The 27,071-nt window shown below is 44.4% G+C and overlaps 1 protein-coding gene and 1 non-coding gene across 2 annotated transcripts in view; one reads left to right on the top strand and one right to left on the bottom strand.

Moving 5' to 3' along the window:
- DNAH2 (dynein axonemal heavy chain 2) overlaps positions 1-27,071 on the bottom strand; it is a 106,025-nt gene that overhangs the window by 76,435 nt on the left and 2,519 nt on the right. The window contains exons 3-11 of the mRNA XM_043903749.1: positions 22,979-23,040; positions 19,415-19,585; positions 11,253-11,481; positions 10,592-10,702; positions 10,180-10,418; positions 6,627-6,818; positions 2,015-2,220; positions 1,453-1,582; positions 984-1,166 (exon numbers count right to left, since the gene is read on the bottom strand). Coding sequence (XP_043759684.1) covers positions 984-1,166; positions 1,453-1,582; positions 2,015-2,220; positions 6,627-6,818; positions 10,180-10,418; positions 10,592-10,702; positions 11,253-11,481; positions 19,415-19,585; positions 22,979-23,040 — 1,523 coding nt within the window. The remainder of the gene's footprint in view (positions 1-983; positions 1,167-1,452; positions 1,583-2,014; positions 2,221-6,626; positions 6,819-10,179; positions 10,419-10,591; positions 10,703-11,252; positions 11,482-19,414; positions 19,586-22,978; positions 23,041-27,071) is intronic.
- Positions 5,303-5,411, top strand: LOC122695803. The gene has a single exon (XR_006341555.1). It is a non-coding gene; the product is annotated as a U6 spliceosomal RNA (small nuclear RNA).

The raw sequence follows: 27,071 nt of genomic DNA, 5'->3' as shown, positions 1-27,071 counted from the left end.
TCCACCTGCCACGTTCCTCCGTGTTATCATCGCCCTGAGAGCCCTAGTCCCCTCCCCAACACACACACCCCGATTATATGTGTAAGACAGGGCATGGAGATCGACTTTGACTACTCGGGGGGAAGGGGGAGCCAGAAGGAAAGGTGAGAGGAAGAGACCAGGCACAGTGAGAGAGGTAGTCAAAATGAAGACAGGGAAGGGGAAGGTGCGAGGAATCTGCAGAGTGGCACTGCCATAAACGGGCTTCCCAGGTGGCTCAGGGGTAAAGCCTGCCAAGGCAGGAGACCAGGAGACATGGATTCGATTCCTGGATGGGGAAGATCCCCTGGAGAAGGAAATGGCAACCCACTCAAGTATTCGTGCCTGAAAAATCCCATGGACAGAGGAGCCTGGGGATTACAGTCCACAGGGTCGCAAAGAGTCAGACACAACTAAGCGACTAAGCACACATGCACACATTGTCATACACGCACTACCGTGTGTAAAATAGATAGCTAGTGGGAATCTGCTGTGTTACACAGGGAGCTCAGCTCACTGTGCTATGATGACCTAGAGGGGTAGAATGGGGGCCGGGTGTGGAAGGGAGGTCCACACGGGAGGAGCTATATGGATACACGGAGCTTATTTACTTTGCTGTACAGTAGAAGCTAACACAACACTGTGAAACAATCATACTCTGATAATAAAATAAAATAAGAAAGAGAAGCACGACATTCAGCTTGAGGAAAAAAGTTGGGAAAAGAAAGTCAATTACAAGAGGTGAAGGATTAAAGAGACACAAGGTCAAAAACAAGCATGAGCCCTACCTCAGGACAGGCCACTTCCTCTGCCACGCCCCTTGCACCTACTTAGTCTCAGGTCAGGAAACCTCTCCAGGGAGATGCTCTGGACTGGCCCCCAGGGCTCCCACCCACCAGCCTGGGGCTCAGCCTGCAAACTCCGTCATGGCACTGAGAACAAGTTCTGGGAAAGGCCAGGCTTACGTTCATGACTCTGTCGATGCGACGCCGTAGGATGCGCACCCAGTGGGCCTGCCCTGAGTACTGGGCCATGTAGGGCTCCAGGTAGGGCCACTTCTTGTTCAGCTCACGGTTTACGAGTGCCAGCTCACTATTGAACAGCATGTAGAGGTCCACAGCTTTCTTGTCATATGTTCGCTTGATGGCCTGACAAAGAAGAGGAAGTAAATGACATGACCAGGGATATGGGGTCCCTGCAGCTCCCCATCCTGGAAGAAAGCTAAACCCCTGCCATGGGAGTCCTGCCCCCAAGCCCTCCAGGCACCAAGAGGAGGGGGCGGGCAGGGACAGAGGAAGAAAAGACGCGCTGGCATTTTAGGACGTGGGTGAGAGCACAAATGGAGGTTGGACAGCATCTAGAAGGACCAGGAGGACGTGAAGGAAAGCTCAAGCGAACCAGGGGTGGAGGAAGGAAGCTGGTGGGCAGTCCCACCTCTCGGGCCGAGAGCCGGTGGAAGGTGTCCAGCAGTAGCACCCCGTGCTCCACATCACGGACTAACTCGAAGGCCGAGGTGATCAAGTTCTGAGTCATCACCTCCAGGTCCTTGACTCCAGCCCGGAACCTGCACCATTAGAGGCATGTCGAAGGGTGGGCGACATGGCCTGGCCCCAAGAAAATGTCCCCTGAGTTTGACGCTGATGTTTTATGTACAGAGGGCATCCTCAGTGTCAGCACTGAGCGCTTCACACACAGGAATCCATTTAGTCCTCAAAACAACTCAGTGGGGTAGGCTGTATCTCTAACCAGATTTTATAGAGGAGGAAACTGAGGCCCAGGCTGGTAGAGCAATCCGCCCAGAGTCATGTTTACTAGTCTGTGGCAGAACCGGGATCCAAGGCCAGAAAGGCTGGCTGTGGCACCCTGAGTCTGAGCAGCCACCATGCGCTTCCCCTGCTCGCCCCCCATTTCTGACCTGCTTCCCCCACACTTCGCTCTGGTCTCTTCCCTGCCCCACTTCCCTGTCTATGGAGGGGGTGGTCTGCGACGCTCTCACCTATTATAGTCTTCATGCCAAGAAGTGTTCTTGACGTCCAGGATGCCCCCGCGGACGGCTCGCAGCACGTGCAGGTTTTTGTGAAAGATGTCCTCAATCTCCAGCAAGTTCCGTGTTATCTGGGGCCCCTGGGCACCAAAGAAGCAGGGGAGGGGCCCTTGCTTTCCATCTTCCCAGCGGGCAAAATGGTACTGACAGTCACATACCTGCAAAGAAGTCAGCATGAGGCTTCCTGCCCTCCTGTCTGAGTCTTCCTGTCCCAAGTTCTTTGGTTTAGCTTGTGTTGTGGTTGTTCAGTTGCTAAGTCATATCCCACTCTTTACGACTCCATGGACTGCAGCATGCCAGGCTTCCCTGTCCCTCACTACTGGTTTAGCTTAAAATGACTAAAAAAGTAAGGAGGATGCACCATATGCAAGGGGCTTCTGGGGTGAATTTTAGCTGCACAATGAAATATGAAAAAATTTGGCCTTGGAGTACAAAATGAAGCAGGGCAAAGGCTAATAAGAGTTTTGCCAACAGAACACACTGGTCATAGCAAACACTCTCTTCCAACAACACAAGAGATGACTCTACACATGGACATCACCAGATGGTCAATACCGAAATCAGATTGATTGTATTCTTTGCAGCTGAAGTGGGAGAAGCTCTATACTGTCAGCAAAAACAAGACTGGGAGCTAACTGTGGCTCAGATCATGAACTCCTTATTGCCAAATTCAGACTTAAATTGAAGAAAGCTGGAAAAACCACTAGACCATTCAGGTATGACCTAAATTAAATCCCTTATTATTATACAGTGGAAGCGACAAATAGATTCAAGGGATTAGATCTGATAGTCAGAGTGCCTAATGAACTACAGACCGAGGTCCGTGACATCGTACAGGAGGCAGTGATCAAGACATCCCCAAGAAAAAGAAATGCAAAAAGGCAAAATGTTTGTCTGAGGAGGACTTACAAACAGTTGAGAAAAGAAGAGAAGCTAAAGACAAAGGAGAATAGGAAAAATATACCCCTGTGAATGCAGAGTTCCACAGAATAGCAAGGAGAGATAAGAAAGCCTTTCTCAGTGATCAATGCAAAGAAATGGAGGAAAACAATAGAATGAGGGAGACTAGAGATCTCTTCAAGAAAAATTAGAGATACCAAGGGAACATTTCATGCAAAGATGGGCACAATAAAAGACAGAAATGGTATGGATCTAACAGAAGCAGAAGATATTAAGAAGAGGTGGCAAGAATACACTGAAGAACTATACAAGAAGGATCTTCATGACCCAGATAACCACGATGGTTTGATCACTCACCTAGAGCCAGAATCCTGGAATGTGAAGTCAAGTGGGCCTTAGGAAGCATCACTATGAACAAAACTAGTAGAGATGATGGAATTCCAGCTGAGTTATTTCAAATCCTAAAAGATGACGCTGTGAAAGTGCTGCACTCAGTATGCCAGCAAATTTGGGAAACTCAGCAGTGGCCATAGGACTGGAAAAGGTCAGTTTTCATTCCAATCCCAAAGAAAGGCAATGCCAAAGAATGCTCAAACTACTGCACCATTGCACTCATCTCACTAGCAAAGTAATGGTAGCAAAGTAATGCTCAAAATTCTCCAAGTCAGGCTCCAAAAGTACATGAACTGAGAACTTCCAGATGCTCAAGCTGGATTTAGAAAAGACAGAGGAACCAGAGATCAAATTGCCAACATCCATTGGATCATCAAAAAAGCAAGAGAGTTCCAGAAAAACATCTACTTCTGCTTTATTAACTATGCCAAAACAACAAACTGTGGAAAATTCTTAAAGAGATGGGAATACCAGATCACCTTACCTGCCTCCTGAGAAATCCGTATGCAGGTCAAGAAGCAACAGTTAGAACTGTACATGGAACAACAGACTGGTTCCAAATAGGGAAAGGAGTATGTCAAGGCTGTATATTGTCACCCTGCTTATTTAACTTACATGCAGAGTACATCACGTGAAATGCTGGGCTGGATGAGCACAATCTGGAAACAAGATTGCCAGGAGAAAGATCAACAACCTCAGATACACAGATGACACCACCCTTATGGCAGAAAGTGAAGAACTAAAGAGCCTCTTGATGAAAGTGAAAGAGGAGAGTGAAAAAGCTGGCTTAAAACTCAATGTCCAAAAAATGAAGATCATAGCATCCGGTCCCGTCACTTCATGGCAAATAGATGGGGAAACAATGGAAACAGTGACAGACTTTGTTTTCTTAGGCTCCAAAATCATTGCAGCCATGAAATTAAAAGACATTTGCTCCTTGGAATAAAAGCTATGACAAACCTAGACAGCATATTAAAAAGCAGAGACATTACTTTGCTAACAAAAGTCTATCTAGTCAAAGCTGTGGTTTTTCCAGTAGTTGTGTACGGATGTGAGAATTGGACCATAAAGAAAGCTGAGCGCCAAAGAATTGAAGCTTTTGAACTGTGGTGTTGGAGAAGACTCTTGAGAGTCCTTTGGACTGCAAGGAGAACCAACCAGTCCATCCTAAAGGAAATCAGTCCTGAATATTCATTGGAAGGACTGATGCTGAAGCTGAAACTCCGATACTTTGGCCACCTGATGCAAAGAGCTGACTCACTGGAAAAGACCCTGATGCTGGGGAAGATTAAAGGCAGGAGGAGAGGGGACGACAGAGGACAAGATGGTTGGATGGCATCACTGACTCGATGGATGTGAGTTTGAGCAAGCTCCAGGAGTTGGTGATGGACACGGAAGCCTGGCATGCTGCAGTCCATGGGGTTGCAAAGAGGCAGACACGACTGAGTGAATGAATTGAACTGAACTGAAGTGAGGCAGTGATAACAGGCAAGAGTCTCTGAGCACAGGATGGTGGCCAGATGCACAGCCACATGAGAAGAACCAAAGAGTCAAGTTTTGTGTGTAGCCTCATCCCCAGCTCCAGCTCCCCCAGCTCCTGGGCCGGGATTCTGGAGCATCTGCTGTGAGCTCTCAGTCTCCCTGATAGTCTTCCTACCTCGATGAGGTCCTTGCAGCGTTGTACAAAGGCATCAACCTGGGCAAATATGCTGGTCTGGTCTAGGATCCAGCCCCGGGTGGAGAACCTGTCATGAGAAAGACTGACCAGTTGGGAGCAGGAACACGAGGCAACTCCCCAGGCCAGGCTAGAACCAGGAGTTCTGGTTCAAAGGGAGCCTGAGAAAACGAGACCCCAAGAAACAGTTTTTCTGAATGCCAAGTAAAGAAACACAAGGTGAGGAGAGCCAGAGAGAAAAAGAAAACATCTTGATTCTAAGAAAAAGTTTGGTGCTCGCTTCGGCAGCACATATACTAAAAAATTGGAACGATACAGAGAAGATTAGCATGGCCCCTGCGCAAGGATGACATGCAGATTCGTGAAGCGTTCCATATTAAAAAAATAATAAGAAGAAGAAAAAGTTTGGTGGTGGTGGTGGTGTAGTCTCTAAGTTGTGTCTGGTTCTTGCAACCACATGGACTGTAGCCCTCTAGGCTCCTGTGTCCATGGGATTTCCCAGGCAAGAATACTGGAGTGGGTTGCCATTTCCTCCTCCAGAAGAGAAAGTTTACACACAATGAAAGACCAGGAGGGATTCCTGGATTGAGGGAGGGAAAGTTACTTAAGAGTTCGGAGGACCCAGGACTAGAAGCTAGAATATCTGCATCCAGAGAGAAAACCTGGACCATGTAAAAACTCTAGAAAAAAAATACAATCCACAGGCTTAAAGTACAAGCAGAAGGGCTCAAAACCTCCCCGCTCCAGGAGTGACAAGCGGTAACACACAGGATGTCCAGGTATGTCATACTGGGTATGTGTCTGCACAGCCCGAAGGTAGTGGTCCTTCCAAGCGTGACAGCAAGAGATGCAGCCTTGTAGGTCCTCCTTGCTAGAGATGACGTAGCCCTCAAAGATGCGGTCCAGGGAGATGGCATGACAGCACAGGCGAATGATCTCATTGCTCATCTGCAGGAGGAGTCCCGGCAATCTCAGTTTGCAGCCTTAGTTGCACCAACTCTCTCTTGGAGCCCCCAAGACCACGCCTCAGGTCTCGGGCTCCTACTTTTTGATACCCATGGCTCCTCTCGTCCCTGGTCCTCCACTGCTGGTGCTGCAGCACCTCTGGGTTCCACATCATTTGCCCGCCTCATTGCCAGCCAGTGCCCAGCTCAGCGCCCTTTCCCCACTCTTTGCCCCTCCCTCAATGAAATGTGCCAGGTTCTGCTCCTCAAAAGCCAGGGTCTTGCTCACAGCAAGGTCCGTCTTTGGCAATGAGAAAGGGCAGGTCTCCCCTCCTGCACAACTCGGCCTGGGGGTCAGTCCTCCCTGGCCCCTCCCTGTGCTCCATCAACACCTCTCCACAAAGTCCCCCTCTTCCCACCCGGGCTTCATCCATCGGGAAGCAAAGTGTCCAGTCCAGGTCCCAACTCTGAGCCTCACTAAAGCAGATGATGCAGGTAAAGGGCCTGTGGTCTCTGTCCGACCCGAACAGCATTGCTCACTACCTTTTCACCATAGATCTGCCCAGTGAATTCCACCTTCTCCAGAAATCTGTGTGCTACCAACATGGCCACCCCCTCACCACCCTCTGTCCCACCCTCTGCAGACACACACCTTCCGGAAGAGGGAAGTCAGTCTCTCCCGAGTATTGTAGTGGGGAGAGTTGACCCAGATGATACGGATGAGGCTGATCAGCCTCGGGAGTTTACTAGAGATGTCCTTCGGCCGCATGAATGCCAGTTCCTGGTAAGGCTCCTTCAGGATCGACAAGAAAGTCAGGTTTGACTGTGCTTGACGAGAGCCATCCTGGCAGTAAAGAGAAATCAGGAGAAGACTTAGCCCCTAGAAAGCACAGGTTCAAAGCGAGTGCTTCTGGTCCTCCTCGAATTCCAACTGACCTGCCTTTCCCGGGGAGTGTTCCCAGTTAATGCTACCTAGACCCCATCACCCCAGGTCTCTGCAACCCTTTGGGACCAGAGTGTGTACATGTCTACTTTTCCTCACTGACTAGTTTCTAACTCAGGTTTTGTGTCTATTCCTCTAGCTTTTCCCCTTGAACTCAGAACTCTGCACCAAGGAGACGCTCAAGAGCTGCTGATCAGAGGTGAGGCAAGGTGAAGGCCCACTGGTGAGGAACACTGGCTGAGATGCAGGCAGCAGCCGCGGGGCCTGGCGAGGAGACCATGGGCGCCTCAACCTCCTGGGGCCTGCTCCCCCGCGTCCCAGCTCCGCACCACGAACCACAGGAGGTTCCGGGCCCGAACCATCTGCCCACCGAGATGCTCCGGGAGGTGCTGAGCTACCTGCCCCCAAGCACGCTGCTCCGGCAGTGCCGCCTGGTGTGCCGGCGCTGGCGAGAGGTGGTGGACGGCAGGGACCTGTGGCTGAGCATCCTGCCCTGGAAACACCCCGACCTGTGGCCCGTCATCCTCACCTGCCTGCCCCCTGCTGGCGACCCCGGGCCCTGCATCCTGGGCCGCTTCTGCGAGCTCAGACCCATAGGGCGCAAGCTCACCGTGAACCCCCCGGAGAAAGAAGACCTCTGGAATTGTATGATGCTGAGCGGTAGCGATGACTCGGAGGAAGAGGAAGACTTGGGGGTCAGGCTGAAGACTTCTGGGGAGACTAGCTACAGTCCTGCCTACAGGTGTTGGTACAAGGGAGAAATTTTGGATCTGGAGGAGGAGGGCCTGTGGCGGGAACTCCTGGATAGTGGAAAGATTTGGATTTCTGTCTGTCGCCGCTGGACAGAACAACAAGGCAGTGACCGGATGTATCAGCTAGTCGTCAAGCTTCTAGATGCCAACTATGCCACCTTGCATTATTTCTTCCATAAACGTTTTCCCGTCCGTCCGCGGACAGGCAGCTTCTCCTTTCGGATCATGCATGCGTTCACCAACATCAAGAAGGGCGTCCACTTTGTGTTGTTTGACCACAGTGTCGAGGGCTATGACTCGTGGCCTGAGCAGTGTGGAGTCTCCAGGCCCCAGTCCAGTGTCATCGTACGGATCCGTCCCTAGGCTGTCCTTGTGAGACAACCTGACCATGCCTTCCAGGAGCTTCGACCATTGGCCAGACCACCTCAATAATCAAGAGCTTGTAGCTCCTGGCATCCTGGGATCTATCCTGGGTCCAATCAAGGGACCTACTGGGCCTTGTCTTTAAATTCTATGAGAAACTACGAGAAGAACGTTCTTACATCAGGGTTACTGACTGAATGCAGCCCCTGTTCTATGGAGTGGAGACACACGGGTGAAAACAAGGCTCCTCACCCTCCCCCCCAGTGCCAGGCCCTCTGGTTCGGCCTCTGCCCTTGTCTTCTGTTTCTGCTGCAGAGGCTTCATTGATCACTTCCAAGAATCCCTCTCCTCATGCCTGAACCAGAAACCCATCCCTCTGGCTGAGTAATTCCAGTCTCTAACCTTCCGTGATTTCAAGACTTTGACCAGGACTCAGAGCTGAAAGTTAAACTAACTCAAAAAATTGTTTAGAGGCAGAGGGTTCTGCCCACCCTGTGCACAATGAATTTGGTCCCCAGAGCCCAGCCCTATTCTGGATTCTACGGTGGATAGAATTATTTTGTTATTTTGAAATTCTTTTTGAATTTGGAGATAATAAATCAGGAATGTATCTTCCAATCATAGTTAATAAATACAATATTTGCCTAAAGCAAAAAAAAAAAAAAAAAAGAGCTGCTGATCAACTGACTGGACATCACTTGCATTCATCCCACCTTGTGGCTTCCACCATAGCGCCCCCCCCTGCACTACCTTGTTCTCAACGAGAATTTTAGACTGCTCCATCTAACTGTGGCTCAATTCCCCTTAACATGTGTGGGTGCATGCGTAATTGTGTCCAACTCCATGCAACTCCATGGGCTGTAACCCACTCAGGCTCCTCTATCCAAGGAATTTTTCAGGCAAGAATACTGGAGTGGGTTGCCATTTCCTACCCCAGGGGATGATCCCAACCCAGGGATCGAACCCGTATCTCTGGCATCTCCTGCACTGGCCTGTGAATTCTTTACCACTAGCGCCACCTGGGAAGCCCCAAACTCCCTTCGGTTCAGTTCAGTTCAGTCGCTCAGTCATGTCCAACTCCTTGCAACCCCATGGACTGCAGCACACCAGGCCTCCATGAATACCAGTTTCAAATTCCTGCTAGGAAGAGATGACTTCTCTCTCTGTATTCTACAGATATCTCTGAATCTCTGTGTGTTGCAACACTAATATAATCAGCTTGTCATATTATATAAAATTTAATTTTTAAAAAATTTGATTTTTGACTATGCTGGATCTTTGTTGCTGCACGGGCTTTTCTCTAGATTAGGCAAGCAGGGGCTGCTCTCTAGTTGTGGCACACTGGTTCTCATTGCAGTGACTTCTCTTGTTGCGGAGGACAGACTCTAGGGCGCAGAGGCTTCAGCAGTTGTGGCTCCCAGGCTCTAGAGCACAGGCTCAACAGTCGTGATACATGAACTCAGTTGCTCCATGGCATGTGGGATCTTACTGGATCAGGGATCGAACCCACATCTCTTGTATTGGCAAACGGATTCTTTATCACTGAGCCACCAAGTGAAGTGAAAGTCACTCAGTCGTGTTCAACTCTTTGCAACCCCATGGACTATACAGTTCATGGAATTCTCCAGGCCAGAATACTGGAGTGGGTAGCCTTTCCCTTCTACAAGGGATCTGCCCAACCCAGGGATCGAACCCAGTTCTCCCGCATTGCAAGCAGATTCTTTACCAGCTGAGCCACAAGGGAAGCCCCTGAGCCACCAAGGAAGTCCTCAAATATAAATTTTTAAAGTGTTTCTTTTGCAGCTCTCTTTGCTGAACTGAATGGGTTCGCCTTTGACCCCAGGCCACACAGTCATCTCTTTTGTGTTAGCCTTCCTTCTCAGCTGGATGGTAGGGGTTGGGCTCCTAGAGGGCACTCAACGTAGTACATTTGGTAAGTAACTAGATGTCTCCCTAGTTAAACTACAAGCTCCTTGAGGCCTTGTGTTCTACTACTTTTATACTCTCCCACAAGTCCAAGTCCAAGCACTGGGTGCGTCTATCTCTGGGTTTGGTGAATACGTTGACTCTCTTTTCTTAGTGCCTTACATTGTCCCCATCATTGGGCACTTTCTGCCAAGTCTGCATCCTTCAATCCACTCACAAACCTGAATCTGCTGGGCCAGCTTCATGAAGGGCGCCAGATAGGATGACTTGGCAAGACGCAGGATGGATTCGATGTGCTTCACTCCTGGCTTCACCAGCTGTTTGCTGATGCCAGACAGGTCCATGCATCGGTTGCGCCAAAACTCAATCTCTTCCAAAGGACCTAAGTTTTCTCCTGTCTCCACTGACTCCTGGGCACTGAGCACCTCCTTTATCTGCCGTGTCCAGTGGATCATGGAGGCTGCCGGGGAGAGGACAAAACCTCTTGCATTTTCTTGCAGCACTCCCCACTTTCATCCTTCCCTCCACCCCCAACAGAGCCCTCCTAACCCACGTCCTTTCCCAGCCTCTGGGCTGCCCCTCCCTACTCCTCCCCCTCTGGAGCCCAACACAGGAGCGACACCAGCCACTCACTCTCTAGTCGCTGCACCAGCTCTTTGTCTTTAACCACCACCTCAGGCTTCATGTTCATGGCCTCTGTGGGGATGTAGAGGACGGTGTGCCCCTCCAGCTTGTACCGAGTGTCTGAGGAAACGAAAGAACTGGGAGAGTTCACAGAGGGTGAAGGGTTTATGCCACCCTAGTTCCTATCATGGCTGATGACCCGGGGCCCAGAAGCTATGTGCATCTCAGGAAAGCAGGCAGGAGAACCTAGGACTCATGCTTTTTTGACATCAGGAAAATGAGAGAAGGCAAGGGGGAAAACCTCGTTGAGATGTCACAAGAGACTGCCATAAAATGAGGTCTGAGAGCAATACAATGCCCTCGACACTCTCTTTCAGGACACAAGTACTCCCCTGTTGCCCCCACACTACCTCCAGCATCCCTAACCCCACATGTACTCTTGGAAATTTCCAACTCTGAGCAAGTCTGGCCAACTGTTGGACCACAGAAAACTGTATCCGGATTAGAAGGCACACTGTGGACCCTGTTTCACTCATTCAGCAAACGCATTCCAAGCACCTACTCTGTGCCAAGCAACTCAGGTACTCAGGATCAATCTCCCACCTGCCTCACTCACTCTACTCTTGGTGGGGACTGGGGAGAAAGCAGGCCCCTTGGCCATTCCACTTACCTGTCAGGCAGGCCAAGAACCGGTGCAGGTGAGAAGCAAAATGATTTCGAATGCTCTCAGGCCAGGTTGTGTTTTTAAAGATCTGAGGGGCAAAGACGCCATTGAGCAGCCGAAGCAGGGCTGGGATGTAGGCACCCCGCACTGTCCCAAACTGTACTGTCTCCTCAAAGTTCTCTGGAGTGATGGGGACCGGGGCTTGGCGAATGAAGTAGACAATCTGGTTCTGGGTCTGCAGTGAAGACAGTAGAGCAGAGTTCAGTGTCCAGGCCCAGCCATGCTACCCAAGGGAATCTGAGGCTCCAGTCATGAAACCCTGGTCGCATATCCTGATCCTTTTCCAAATATAAGAAACACGAGATGTTTCCTGTTCTTGTCAGGGACACAACAGTTTCTGTATCCAGAGGGTTGGGGAGGAAATGCAGAGAGCACTCCTTGAGGGTAAAGACTATGTATTCTCTCCAGAACCTAACAGTGACTGGGACATACTAGATGCTCCATAAATGACAGATGGATGGATAAATGGAATGAAAAGGATACAGGAAAAGCAGAAAGGAGATGAACCAAAAGTAAGAGACAGTTGTCTAAGGTTTTTCATTTCATTTGCATAACTTTTCTCCTAATTTTTTTCTTGACCATGATGCATGTGGGTTCTTAGCTCACTGACTAGGGATCAAACTTGTGCCTTCTGTATTGGAAGTTTGGAGTCTTAACCACTGGACTTCCAGGGAAGTCCCTCCCCTAATTTTTCATTTATCCTGCAGTTTTGTTTATGCTGAGTTTTTATTGTTGTTTACATGCAATAATGTATAACTTTTATGTTGTTAAAACTTCTTAGTTTCAGACTTCTACATGGTTAGAAAAGTCATTCTTACTCTAAGAACAGTTTCACTGTTTTTTTCTTTAATGCTTTTGTAACTACTCTTTATAATTTATTTAACTTTAAAAACTGAAAATAAAGTGCAAAGAAGAAATTCATAATCATTCATCTTCCCATTACCCAGAATTAAATTTTGGCATTTTGTATTTATTTTTTAAAAAGATTAACAACTAAACAAAAGATTAACAACTATTATTTTTTGTTAAAATTATGTTAATTATAAATATGTGAAACAATGCAGGAAAGTACATAGATAAAAATTTAAATGTCATTAAAACTCTACCATGTAGACATTAATCATTATCATTACAGAAAATATTATTCTAGACATCCCTTGTAGATATATATACAGAAAAATAAAAATTATTTCAAAATAGGATCATGCTATTGCTTTAGGATCATGCTATTTTTAATTAAAAGTATTGAATTTAATGGAATAAAAAGACATTGATGAATTATTGTTGAGCTCCAAATAAATGTTTCTCTAGCTGTAAGAGAGATTTCTTCCTAAAAGACCCCTTTCTAAGGTTATAAGAAAGATTATGAAAAATATTAAGAGGTTAGGTTTCTCCGGGATTCCCTGGTGGTCCAGTGGTTAGAACTTAGCCTTGCCATTGCTATTGGCCCAGGTTCAACCCCTGGCCGGGCAACTAAGATCCTGCAAGCCAAGTAGCTGAGAAATAACAGTTAGTTTTTCATTACCTTTCAGTTTTAACTTCAGCTGACTCACTGCTTTGAAAGGTAGGAACACGGGCATGCATCCTCACACTTTCTCTCATTTTCTTACCACTTCCCAATTTTTGTTATACTATTATTTTGACATGCCCTTCATCTAGATCCACTAATTGTTAACATGTTGCCACATGTGTGCATGACTGTACTCTCTTCTCTCTCCATCTCTGTCTCTCATCCTCTATCTCTCTGCTGAGCCCTTTCAGAGCTAGTAGCAGACATTATAAAACTACACCCTTACATACTTCAGCATATGGCTCCTAAAAGCGAGGATATTCGCCAACATTCCCCAAACTGTAATTATCACACTCAGAAAATTGAACTTCATTTAATACTTTACATAATACACAGTTCATATTCAAATTTTCCCAGTGATCCAAATAATGTCATTTACAGCTGCTTTTTTCCCACCCAGGACCCAATTCAGATCACACAAGTTTTCTTTCTTTCATGACAGTGATATTTTTAATACTCCAGGCCAGTAGCTTTTCAAAACATCCTTTAATTTTGATTTATCGGATCATTTCCTCATTATTAGATGCAAGTTAAATATTCTTGGCAGGAATACCACATAGGTGATGTTTCCAAAGAATTAATTTTCCTGAATGTAAGCAGCTTAACTAAGACATGTGTTGACATTAAACATTGTGTAACAAATTTTTGTGGAATACAGTATGTCCTTTCAGTTCCCCCATTCAGTTGCTTCAGCAGTTCAGGGAAATTCTCTGTATTCTATTCTAAAATTTATATTTTGTTTCATTAGCTGACTCCCTATGTTAGATTACCTGTGTCTGTCTTTCACATCTATCAACTTCTAATTGTATTGTCATTGGCTTTTTTCTTTTCCCTACACTGTAATTATCTCAAGCCTCTCTTCTATGTCCATTCATATTTTCAGCAACAGTTATTCAGTCCCTTGCTGTTTCTAACCTACTAGCTTTAACATGTAAACATGCTGCTTTATTTCAAAAATCTGCAATCGCTCTTTTATTTCATTCTCACATTTTATTGTTTCGTCGCTCAGGTTTTTAAAAAATTAAATTCTTATTAAGTCGTATTAAAACATGATGCTGGTGTGAAAAACCGCCTTCTGTTCAGTAACATGTGCATGCTTTGTTCTGCTCTTTCTCCCTTGATGTAGTATGCTTGCAGTTGCCCTGCAATTTCTTTTCACTTCCCTCATGCTTGCTCCGCTCTCTGAATTCATTCCTTCTGCTTTCAAGTACTGTGGGTGACTTCCTGATGTCCCACTGTGAAAGCCCAGTTTGATTTCCCCATTGAAGTTAAAGTGAAATGATTGGGTATTTTACGTTCCGTTCACTTTTCTCTAGACTAAGATAATAGCGTGAGGGGATGGGCAGGTAGTTAAGACCAATTTAAAACAGTGTAAAATCTTTGTTAAAATGCCTAGGCTCTTTCTCTCTTTTCAGATTTTGTTAAATACTCTGAGGTTCACTCCATTTCACTGCTGGTGGTGGTGAGGAGGGGTGTCCACCATTCCTGCAGGGAGAATGGTTTCCTTAAATCAGTGCATAGACCTTTCATTGGTGCCCACTTTCAAAGTTTATTAGATCAGATTTTGCTTCTTTCCTAGTTTGTTTACTCTTGGGTGCTTTTTTCGTTTGTTTGTTTTTCTGGCTTTACTTTTTGCTACTGTTCCAAGAATTCAAAAGAAATAATTTCTTAAGGAAGTTTTTCAACTGTCCATCTTGACCTAGGAGAATACAATTAAATCCGTGATCTATTTAGAATTTATTTATTTTGGGCTGTGCTGGGTCTTCATTGCTGCGAGGGTTTTTCTCTTCTTGTGGCGAGCAGGGGCTACTCTCTAGCTGTGGTGCGTTGGCGTCTCATCGAGTTGACTTATCTTGTTGCGGAGCACTGGCTCTACATACAGCACAGGCTCAGTAGTTGTGGCGCCCTGGCTTACTTGCTCCCTGGCATGTGGGATCTTCCCAGACCAGGGATCAAACCGTGTCTCCTGTGTTGGCAGGCAGATTCTTTACCACTGAGCCACTGGGGAAGCCCTAGAATATATTTTGGCATGCTAAAAAGACTTTTTTCAGCTTTGCCAAACCATAATTGACAAATGAAAATTGTGTTTATGGTGTACACCTTGCTGTTTTGTGGCTTCCTGGCAGCTCAGTTGGTAAAAGAATCTGCTTGCAATGTGGGAGACCTGGGTTCGATCCCTGGGTTGGGAAGACCCCCTGGAGGAGGGCATGGCAACCCACTCCAGTATTCTTGCCTGGAGAATCCCCATAGACAGAGGAGCCTGGTGGGCTACAGTCCATGGGGTCGCAAAGAGTCAGACATGACTGAGCCACTTTCACTTTCCTTGCTGTTTTGATATAAATGTGCACTGTGAAATGATCACTACAATCAAGCTAATTAACATATCTATTATTCCATATGGTTACCATTCTCCTTTCTTTTTGTAGTGAGAACACTTAAGATCTACCCTTTAGCAAATTATACAGTAATATTAACTATGTTACCACACTGTATATTAGATCTCCAGAACTTATTAACCTTGCATAAATGAAATTTTGTATCATTTCCCCCCCAGTCTTATTGAAATATAATTGACCTATAGCATTGTATTAGTTTAAGGTATACAATGTAATGCTTTGATATGTATATCTATTGCAAAAATGATTACCACAATAAGTCCAGCTAACATTTATCAGCTTACATAGTTACAATTTTTTTCTTATCAGAACTTTTAAAATCTACTCCCTTCAGTTCAGTTCAGTTCAGTCACTCAGTTGTGTCCGACTCTTTGCGACCCCATGAATAGCAGCACGCCAGGCCTCCCTGTCCATTACCAACTCCCAGAGTTTACTCAAACTCATGCCCATCGAGTCGGTGATGCCATCCAACCATCTCATCCTCTGTCGTCCCCTTCTCCTCCTGCCCCCAATCCCTCCCAGCATCAGGGTGTTTTCCAACGAGTCAACTCTTCACATGAGGTCGCCAAAGTATTGGAGTTTCAGCTTCAGCATCAGTCCTTCCAATGAACACCCAGGACTGATGTCCTTTAGGATGGACTGGTTGGATCTCCTTGCAGTCCAAGGAACTCTCAAGAGACTTCTCCAACACCATAGTTCAAAAGCATCAATTTTTTGGCACTCAGCTTTCTACTCCCTTAGCAACTTTCAAATATATAGTCCACTGTTGTTAACTAGAATCACCATGCTGTACTGTACATCACATCCCCAGAACTTACAACTGGAAGTTTGTACCTTCTGGCCAACCTCACCCATTTTCTGTACTCCCTCACTCCCAACTCTGGCAACTACCAATCAATCCTCTTTTTCCCTCCTCTGGTTCTCAATCTGTCCCGTTCTCTGTTCCTATGAGGTTTTTTTTTTTTTTTTCCAGATTTCACATATAAGTGAGATCATGCAGTATTTGTCTTTCTCTGTACTATAGCACTAAGCATAATACTCTCCAAGGCCACCTATGTTGTTGCAAATGGCAAGATATTTTTTCTCATTGCTGAATAATATTCCATTGTGTGTATATGTATGGTATGTGTGCATATATATATATATACACACACACACCACATTTTCTTTAACCACTCATCCAATGATCGACACCTAAGCTGATTCCATATCTTAGCTATTATAAATAGTGCTATAATGTACATGGGGGTGCCGATATTTCTTCAAGAGTGATTTCATTTCCTCTGGATACATACCCAAAAATGGAATTGCTAGATGATATGGTAGTTCTAATTTTTTTTTTTTGAGGAACCTCCATATTGTTTTCCACAATGACTGAACCAATTTACATTCCCAGTGCACAAGGGTTCCCTTTTCTCCACACCGTCATCAATATTTGTTATCTCTTGTCTTTTTGACAACAGCCATTCTAACAGGCATGAGGTGATACCTCATTGTGGTTTTGATTTGACTTTCTCTGATTAGTGACACTGAGGTACCTGTTGGCCATTTGTATATCTTCTTTGGAAAAATGTCTTTTCAATTCTTTTTTTTTTTTTTTTTGTCTTTTCAATTCTTCTGCACATTTTAAAATCAGATTGTTTCTCACTATTAAATTGTATGAGTTCTTTATGTGTATTTTGGACATGTATTCATATCTTATCAGATATAGGATTTGCAAATATTTCCTCCCATTCATAGACTGACTTTTCATTTTGTTGATGGTTTTCCTTTGCTGTGCAAGAAGCTTCTTAGTTAGATATGGTCCGACTTGTTTACTTTTGCTTTCGTTGCCTTTGTTGTAGTGACAGAAATTTGTACCCTTTGATCAACAGCTCCCTATTTCCCTCTTGCCCCAGCTAACTACATTTTTTAAATGGAAAACCTCTGTTTTCCATGTTTCCCAATTCTATTCATGGAATAATCCATCTTTCCCCACAGACTTTAAATGCTTTTTTTGTAGAAAATGCTTGCCTATATATTTAATTTCTTTCTGCTTCTTTGCTGTTGCTTATATAATACATATTCCTGCCCCAGTCTATTTTCAGATCAGCTCAGTCGCGTCCAACTCTTTGCAACCCCATGAACCATAGCACACCAGGCCTCCCTATCCATCACCAACTGCCAGTCTACCTAAACCCATGTCCATTGAATCGGTGATGCCATCCAACCATCTCATCCTCTGTAGTCCCCTTCTCCTCCTGACCCCAATCCTTCCCAGTATCAGGGTCTTTTCAAATGAGTGAGCTCTTCGCATCAGGTGGCCAAAGTGTTGGAGTTTCAGCTTCAACATCAGTCCTTCCAATGAACACCCAGGACTGATCTTTAGGATGGACTGGTTGGATCTTCTTGCTGCCCAAGGGACTCTCAAGAGTCTTCTCCAACACCACACTTCAAAAGCATCAATTCTTTGGCTCTCAGCTTTCTTTATAGTCCAACTCTCACATCCATACATGACTACTGGAAAAACCATAGCCTTGATGAGATGGACCTTTGTTTTAATTACTCTTATTTATTTTTGGCTTCGCTAAGTCTTCATTGCTACACCCAGGCTTTCTCTAGTTGTGGTGAGTGGAGGCTACTCTCTAGTTGCTCAGTGTTCGGGCTTCTCTCACTGCAGATCGTGGGCTCTAGGATGCTCACACTTCAGTAGTTGTGGCACATGGGCTCTGCAGTTACAGCTCATGAGCTCAGAATTTGTGGTTCCTGGGCTCTAGAACACAGGCTCAGTAGTTGTGGCACACGGGCTTAGTTGCCTCAGGTATGTAAAATCTTCCCAGACCAAGGACTGAATCCATGTCCCCTGCATTGGCAGGCAGATTCTTAACCACTGGGCCACCAGGCCAATCCTAATTACTTTAATTTAATAAAAGATTTTCATTCACAGGTCTCCTTCATCACTTTCCTTCTTCATCTTTTTTTTTTTTCTATTTTATTTTTCAGGATATACTTTTAAAAAATCCTTAAAAAAAATCCTTTACACTAGCAATCCAGGGACTGTGGTACTTTGATTGGAGTTGTAATAAAATGGTACATTTATTTGGATGGAACGATCTTCATAATATTAAGATTCCCACTCAGAAACAGGATAGGGCTCATCATTTATTTAAATCTTCTTTTGTGGCCTGCAACAAAGTTGTTTTCCTTCATATACATTCTAAATTTTTGGCATATTTTTGATACTTTTCTGAATGAAATTTTTTTGTGTGATGCTCTACAGTCAATTATTGCCAATATACAGGAAAAAGAGATTACCTGTTTGGGGCTTTGCTTAATATGGAAGCTTTACAAATTGTGTCATTGTGCAGGACCATGCTAATCTTCATTATCGTTTCAATTTTTGTATGTGGACCAATAAAAGCCAAGCAATAGCCTTTTTCTTTTCCAAAATTTTATTTCCCCAAATTTCAAACATACCGAAGCACTAAAAGAGTTTTACAACAATAACCTGTACACCCACCACCCATATTCTACCACTAACTTTACTATACATCTGTCTTTTAATTGTTTTCCTACCTGTGGGTTACCTTTCACTAATGTATCCTCCGCACTGTTGAAATAGTTACCTATCTAACCCATGAAAGTCTTTAATAGTTCCCTCTGGAATAAAGCCAAATTCTTTAGCATAACATTCAAGGCCCTTCAGAGGCAGACACCAACCCACCTTTTTAGAATCATTTCCCCCAACTCCTCGTTTCTTTGCACATAAAATGTTCTTTACCTGGATGCTCTTACTCAGCCTCGATGAAACCCTACTTACCCTTCATCCCCAACTCAAATATCTCCTCCATCACCAGGCCTTGCCAGCATTCCAGGGGCTACATTAGTTGCTCCCATAAGACTCTTATAAAGCTTCGTCCAGGCATCATAATATATATTGTAAATATTTTTTATATGTCTGTCTTCCCCACCGGACCATGAGATCATCAAAAGCAAAACCCTGCCTCATTTCTCTCTGTATTCTGCTGCCAAGCAGGGTGTCTGACACACCATGAGACTCAACAGACCTTGGGCGTGGGAGATTAGATACAGATAACTAGGGTCTGGGGAACCCTCAGCCCCCTGGGGAGAACACCGTGGGGTCTGGATGGTGGAGTACGCACCTGCACAGGCATTCCCAGGTCTAGCTTCAGCCCCATATAAGGGTCAATGAAGATGGTGAGGATGGGCTCTGAAGGGTCCTGGACAAAGTGTTCCAGAACAGCGCTGTGCTCCTCTGTCCATGTGGCGTCCGCCAGTCCTGTCAGCACAGCTCGGGACAGGAAGAGGGGCTTCTGCGGAATAAGAGCAGAGGGCCAGAGCAGGCAGTCAGCGGAGGTCACTTACCCTTCCCCTGCCACGTGTGGGAGTCATGGGGAGTGAGAGGAGGCAGGTAGGTTTGGAAGAAAAAGCTGAGGACCAACTGACTGATAGGTTCCAAGCTTTCGAAGAAACAAGACAATAAGATCCTCTTCCATCTATGAGTAATAATAGAATGGATCATAGAGGAAGACTAAGGGATAGTATCTTTCTAAGATATTTCATTTACTCCTGTGGTTGTAAAAATGTCTTATCAAGCAACCTTCAACCTCAGAGTAAAACTAAATTAAGGGAACATGTAGGATATTAGCCTCAGTCAAACAATTAGGGGCAAGAGGATGACAAGCTAGAAAAAGAATAAAGGCAGAAGAGCAGTTTTTCCATGATGTGGCCTCCACCGAGTACTGGAATAAGTTTGCCACACTGGGCAAAAGTTGACTGGCCCAGCAGTGAGGAAAAAAAGAAAAAGGGAGGGGAAAAGGCAAAACTGGAAAACAACAAAGGACAAATCAATTGGATGGAAAATAAGTCATAAGTGGCGGCTAGAAAAAGCACAGTATTATTTAGAACAGTACTAAATAAATTAAGAAAACTAGAGGATATGAAGACCTAGCTCAGTGAACTGGAGAAGTCAGCCTGTCCTCCCAGTACTCCTATAAGATGAGAAGCAATCCCTTTTGCTTACAGTTTCCAGGTCAAGAAAATTTAACCACTGATCCAAAATCTTTCATATATAAAGACATGCATAAAAGAACTTTTCAGGTGGTCCAGTGACTAAGACTCTGTGATCTCAGTGCAGGGGGCCAGGGTTCAATCCCTAGTCAGGGAACTGGATCCCACATGGCGCAACTAAAGATCCCAAGTGCCACAACTAAGATCCGGCACAGCCAAATAAATACATAAATATATATATATATATATATATATATTTTTTTTTAATTTACAATAGCTAGGACATGGAAGCAAGCTAGATGTCCATTGGCAGATGAATGGATAAGAAAGCTGTGGTACATATACACAATGGAATATTACTCAGCTATTAAAAAGAATGTATTTGAATCAGTTCTAATGATGTGGATGAAACTGGAGCCTATTATCCAGAGTGAAGTCAGTCAGAAAAAAAAACACCAATACAGTATATTAACACATATATATGGAATTTAGAAAGATGGTAACAATGACCCTTATGCAAGACAACAAAAGAGATACAGATATAAAGAACAGACTTTTGGATTCTGGGGGAGAAGGCGAGGGTGGGATGATTTAAGAGAATAGCATTGAAACATGTATATTACCATATGTGAAACAGATCACCAGTCCAAGTTTGATGCATGAAACAGGGCACTCAAAGCTGATGCACTGGGACAACCCTGAAGGATGGGATGGGGAGGGAGGTGGGAGGGGGTTCAGGATGGGGGACACATGTACACTCAGGGCTGATTCATGTCAATGTATGGCAAAACCACCACAATATTATAAAGTAATTACCCTCCAACTAAAATCATTTAATGAATTTTTAAAAAAGGCATGTATGAAGATTCAGTGAAAAGAACACTAAGGATATGAATAAACATATCACGCTATTAAAAAAAAAGAAAAAAGAAAAGAAAAAATAAAATAAAATTTAAAAAAAGAAAAAAGAGAGAGAGAAAATGAAAATGTGGAAAAATATTCAATTTCACTTGAAATTAAAGAAATACAAATAAACACAGCAAAAGTATATCATGTATTGCCTATAATTACAAAAAAAGGAAAAAAAAAAAAACCTGCTATAACTGCTAACACCCAGTCTTGGAAAGGGTTTGTTGCTAGTATAAGGGCAAAAAATGCAGTTTGTTTGAAAAATAGTTTGGCATTATGTATTAAAGGTGTTACAAATGTTCTTTACTCTTTGATTCAGGAACTCCATAACCAGGAATCTAATTTTAGGAAATATTAAGTATTTCAAAATGTGTTAGTTTTATTTATAAAATTCATCACAGTACTATGAAAGCAAAAAAAAAAAAATCATAAATGGAAAAATGTCCAAGAGTAAGGATTTAACTATGGTACATATACCTTATCAAGCACTGTGTGAACATTTAAAATGGTGCTTACAGAGAATTCCCTGGCAATCCAATGGTTAGGGGGCTTCCCAGGTGGCGTTCGTGGTAAAGAACCCACCTGCCAATGTGGGCTTGATCTTTGGGTGGGGAAGATCCTCTGGAGGAGGATATGGTAACCCACTCCAGTATTCTTGCCTGGAGAATCCCACAGACAAAGGAGCCTGGCAGGTTACAGTCCATAGGGTCACAAAGAGTCGGACAGGACTGAAGTGACATAGCATACATGCCAGTGGTTAGGAATCAGCATTTTCACTTCCCCAAGACCAGGCCCAATCTCTGGTTGAGAACTAAGATCACACAAACCTTGAGGCACAGCCCCCAAAAAGAGGCATCTTGTGATTTATGTATTCGTGATAAAAAATAACAGCATCCCAATTTTTTTTTAAGGTCCTTTTTTAAGGAGCTTAGTTCCCCTTACGTTGGGAGCACAGAGTTTTAACCACTGTAATTCCAGGGAAATTCTCTGTAATTTTTTTTTAAGAATGTAATAACATGAAGGATGATGAAATGTTCTGTGAAAAAGCCTAATTTAAAAAGTATAATGTGCAGTATAGTTAAGATTGTTAGAAAACAAAATAACTCTCAAATCTACCGAAATAAAGGACATATACCCAATTATTAACTTTGAATGTGTTTAGTCATAACTTTCATTTTCCCTTTCTTTGTTTTACTTTTCTATTCCTTCCAGTTTTTTTCTTTAATGAGTAGTTGTTACTTTGCTCTCCCTTTCTAGAAAGTTCAAGGTCACTATTCTTCTAACCCAGGTTAGAAGGTGTCCCCAGGCTCTGATGCAGCTTGAAAATAAAGGTGTAGGGGTCATGGAGTGTCAATTTCTGAAAGCATTTCAAGTGGCTTCTGTAAACTTTTCAGCCAAAGGAGAGCACTGAAGGACAGGAAGAAAGAGGATGTCTTAGAAATTAGGACAGTGGCCGCCCAGCTTGTTCAACTTGTCCAGATGTTCACCCATTCGACAGATAAAGCTTGTCACATTTTGACCCAAGATGGAGAGACAAGGAAGGGCCTGCTGAGTCCTGTCCTCTCCTGAAAGCTCTCTTCTTCTGGAGGAATAGAAAGCACAGATAACTCTGTCCTTTACTCAGTGTACTGGGTTTGCAGTGAGCAGGCTACCAGTTTCTGCTGGTAGAAAGAAAACATATCAAGTGACAGAATGAAAAGAATTCCTCAAACACCATTCTGCAACTGATCCTTTGATTCACCAATTGCTGGTGAGGAATACTTGTTTCAACAACAACCCAAACTTACCACATCCACCTCACGCTCCTCTAATTCTTCTTTCTGTATTTCAGGTTCCACCAATATTGGCTCTGGGAAGAAAATTCAAAAATGAAAGCATTCCTTTAAAAATTAAATACAGAGTCACCATATGATCCAGTAATTCTAGGTATATACCCAACAGAACTGGAAGCAGGGACTCAAACAGATATTTGTATGCCCATGTTCACAGCACTGCTATTCACAAGAGCCAAAAAGCAGAAACAACCCAAGCGTCCACCAACAATGCATGGATAAACACACTGCAGTGGAATATTAATCAGCCATGAAAAAGAATGAGGGTCTGCTACAATATGACAACGTGGATGAAAATGTAACAATAAGTGAAAGAAGCCAGTCACAAAAGACAGTATTTCATATGATTCCACTTATATAAAATGTCCACAACAGGCAAATTCAAAGACACAGAAAGTAACAGGGTAAGGGAGGAAAGGGGAATGCAGAGTGACATGCTAAGAGGCTAAGCTCCCATGCAACACAGAAGTAAAGATATAGTGGCCATTGGGGTGCCAGTTTCTCAAGGTACATGAAGTGGCTTTTGGTGAAGGGGTTAAAATGCTCTAAAATTAGGGACCTCCCTGGTGGTTCAGTGGTTAAGACTCCCCATGCAGGGGGCCCCCGTTGAATCCCTGGTTGGGGAAATAGATCCCACATGCTATAACTAGAGTTCACACGGTAACTAAAGATCTCCAATCCTGAAACTAAGACTCGATGCAGACAAACAAATAAATAATTTTTTTTAATATTCTAAAATTAGATAGTGGAGATGGTTGCATAGGCCGGTGAATACAGCAAAAATCACTGAATTATATACTTCAAAATATGAATTTTTAAAAAATATTTATTGATTGATTTATACATTTATTTAGTCTGCATTAGGTCTTAGTTGTGGCACTTGCCTGGCAGCATATGGGATCTTAGCTCTCCGACCAGGGATCAAAGCCATGTCCCCTGCATTGGAAGGTGGTCTCTTAACTACTGGACCACCAGGGAAGTCCCAAAAGCATGAACTTTATAGTAAGTGGATTATATCTTAATTTTCTTTTAAAAAGCTCGCAGGGGTGCAAAAGGAGACAGGGGAACGAAGGCGGTCAGTATTAAGGTTATTCTAGCCACTCAGCTTGTGGCCTGCCATCCCTCCCCTAGCCCCTTCCCACATTGAGAAGTTGAGACCCTCAGAAAGTGGCCCCTCTCCAAGCACCCCCACCCCCACTCTGGATGCCATAAAAGTCAAGGGGGTGTTCCTCTCCCTCATGATATGTTGTTCGCACAGAAGACTGGGGCAAAACAGGTGGGTTTCCCATCGCCTGTGGGCTGAAAGGAGGAAGGAACAGATGAGATGGAACCAAAAGACCTTGGGGAACAGGACACTCAGACAACAGGACACTCAGATTTCCAGAAAGAAAACCTAACAGGGGAGTAAGGCACAGAGGTTGGGGAAGGAAATCATGAGAAAGATGGAACAGCTGACTCTAGGAGCTCAGGAGTGAGAGGGATGTGTGACTGAGACAGCCAAGGCCCTTTGAGAAAGCCAAGGGCATCCAAGGTTGCAGACAAGAACCAACCAGGCAGACAGAACGAGACTTAGACCATCTCAAAAGTAAACAGTTTTCGTCTTCTATAGTACAATTTATATAAAGTCTAAACCACGCAATATGATACTAATATGCGATGGTCATGGATACATGCAGTAAATTTAAAAAACAAGCTTGAGAATGACAAACACCACTCAAGAGAGCGGCGACCTTTGGAGAAGGCGAGACGGGCTTGGGGGGCAGCGGACAGAGGGATTCACTTGTTGCTACCATGATTAATTTACACATTGGGCAATGGGTACATGGGTGTTCATTATCTTGTTCTCTACGCTTTTTCTTATTTGCCTGAAATACAGGTCTACAATCCCTTGTCCCAGACTCTTAGGATCACATATATCTCAGCATTTAGACTTGTAATATAGCATGGTATGTGAGACCCCCACCCACCTCCCGGGGGCTCTAGAGCAGCACCCCACTTTTCACATTAGTATTCCCGCAGTATAACAGGAAAATTTATACTAAGTGGCTTAAATAGACTATAAATACCTCAAGTCAGTTTAGGTTATATTTTACCACCAAATAAATTTGGATGCCAAACTCTGGGGGGGAAAAAAACTTTTAGTTCTCAGGGCTTTTTAAAATTACCGATATGAGATTATGAACCTGTACTTCTACTTCTTTTCTTAGTGGAAATAGCTATCAATTAGAACTTCAAAAGGGTGTCTGCCGTTTAACCTACCATCCTTCGCCCAGAAGTGTTTTAGGCCTGGTCATAGTCTGTTCAGGCTACTATTACAAAATACCACAGTCTGTTGTCACTGTTCAGTCACTAAGTCACATCCAACTCTTTGGGACCCCAGGGACTGTAGCCCAAGAGGTACCTCTGTCCTCCTCTATCTCTGGGAATTTGCTCAAATTCATGTCCACTGAGTTGGTGATGCTATCTAGCCATCTCATCCTCTGTCACCCCCTTCTCCTTTTGCCTTCAATCTTTCCCAGCATCAGGGTCTCTTCCAGTGAGTCAGCTCTTTGCATGAGGTAGCCAAAGTACTGGAGCTTCAGCTTCAGCATCAATCCTTCCAATGAATATTCAGGGTTGATTTCCTTTTAGGACTGTCTGGTTTATAATCTCCTTACAGTCCAAGGGACTCTCAAGAGCCTTTTCCAGCACAATTCAAAATCATCAATTCTTCCACATTCAGCCTTCTTTATGGCCCAACTCTCACATCCGTACATAACTACTGGAAAAACCATAGCTTTGACTATATGGACCTTTGTCAAAGTGATGTCTTCACTTTTTAATACACTGTCTAGGTTTGTCATAGCTTTTCTTCCAAGGAGCATCTTTTAATTTCATGGCTGCAGTCACTGTCTGCAGTGATTCTGGAGCACAAGAAAACAAAGTTTGTCACTGCTTCCCCTTTCCCCCCTTACTTCTAAGCAGCAGACATTTATTTCTCAAAGTTCTGGAGGCTGAGGTCCGAGTTCAGGGTGCCAGCAAGGCTGTGTGAGAGCCCTCTTCTGAGTCGCAGACCTCTCTATGTATCCTCACACAGTGGAAGTGAACACAGACTCTCTCCGGGTCGCTGCTTATAAGGCATGAATCCCACTCATGATAGTTCCCTCATGATTTAAGCACCACCCAAAGGCCCCACCTAGTAACACCATCATATTGGGCATTAAAATTATAATATATGAATTTGGGCAGGGAGACACACAAACATTCAGACCATAGTAGGTCCCCTCTGCCTCCAATAGGACAAGCTTCAATTCCTCCCAACCCCAAAGACTACAGGGATTAATATTCATTTCAGGGCTGCCTTGGAAACCCAAGTCTTCTCTGAACTTCTATCAGGTGTCAGCTAGAAAGTGCCACATCAAACAATTAAAAGGCTTGGAGCTAAAGAGACTTAGAGATCCTCGGTGTTTGGGTTTAATGCTTTCATTTAGAAGTTCCTTCCATTCCCAACCCAGAGGATTCTCCAAATTGAACCTCACTGCCTTCCTTCTTCCCTCTGGCTGCTTCTGGTACCCAGCTTCTAGAAGCCACTTTAAACAGCTTTTAAGAACTCAAAAGAAACAAAAAATTGTAGGCTTCTAATGTCTAGATCCCAGGGCAAGGCTCTTTGTACCCTGGACCTTTCTCCCATGCCCACGCTTAATCTCTCACCTTTTACTATTAAAAGGAGATTCTATTTCTCTCCATCTTGACAGGCTGCTAGGAGTATAGGAAACCCCAGGTAGAAGGGCTGGGCTATCTGTAGCTCAGTCATAGCTACACTGGCCAGTGCTCTAAGGGACAGCCCAGGGACAGCACCTTTCAACCCTAATGGCCTCAGCTCACCCACCATGGAGGAATCCCCCCAAATCAAAGCCACAAGAGGCAGACTCTTTAAACCCTTTTCTTCCTCAATCTAGACATCAGGCTTCTTTTCCTGTGGCCTTGAACCGGAACACCCTTAGTCTACCAAGACCCTGCCAAACTGAGGGCGGAGACACAACAACCTTAAACAGATGGGAAAAAGATT

This window comes from Cervus elaphus, chromosome 5, assembly GCF_910594005.1.
Source record: "Cervus elaphus chromosome 5, mCerEla1.1, whole genome shotgun sequence".
In the NCBI taxonomy this organism is placed as follows: Eukaryota; Metazoa; Chordata; class Mammalia; order Artiodactyla; family Cervidae; genus Cervus; species Cervus elaphus.
The sequence above is the reverse complement of the archived record's forward strand: the minus strand, read 5'-3'. Positions and strand labels throughout refer to the sequence as shown.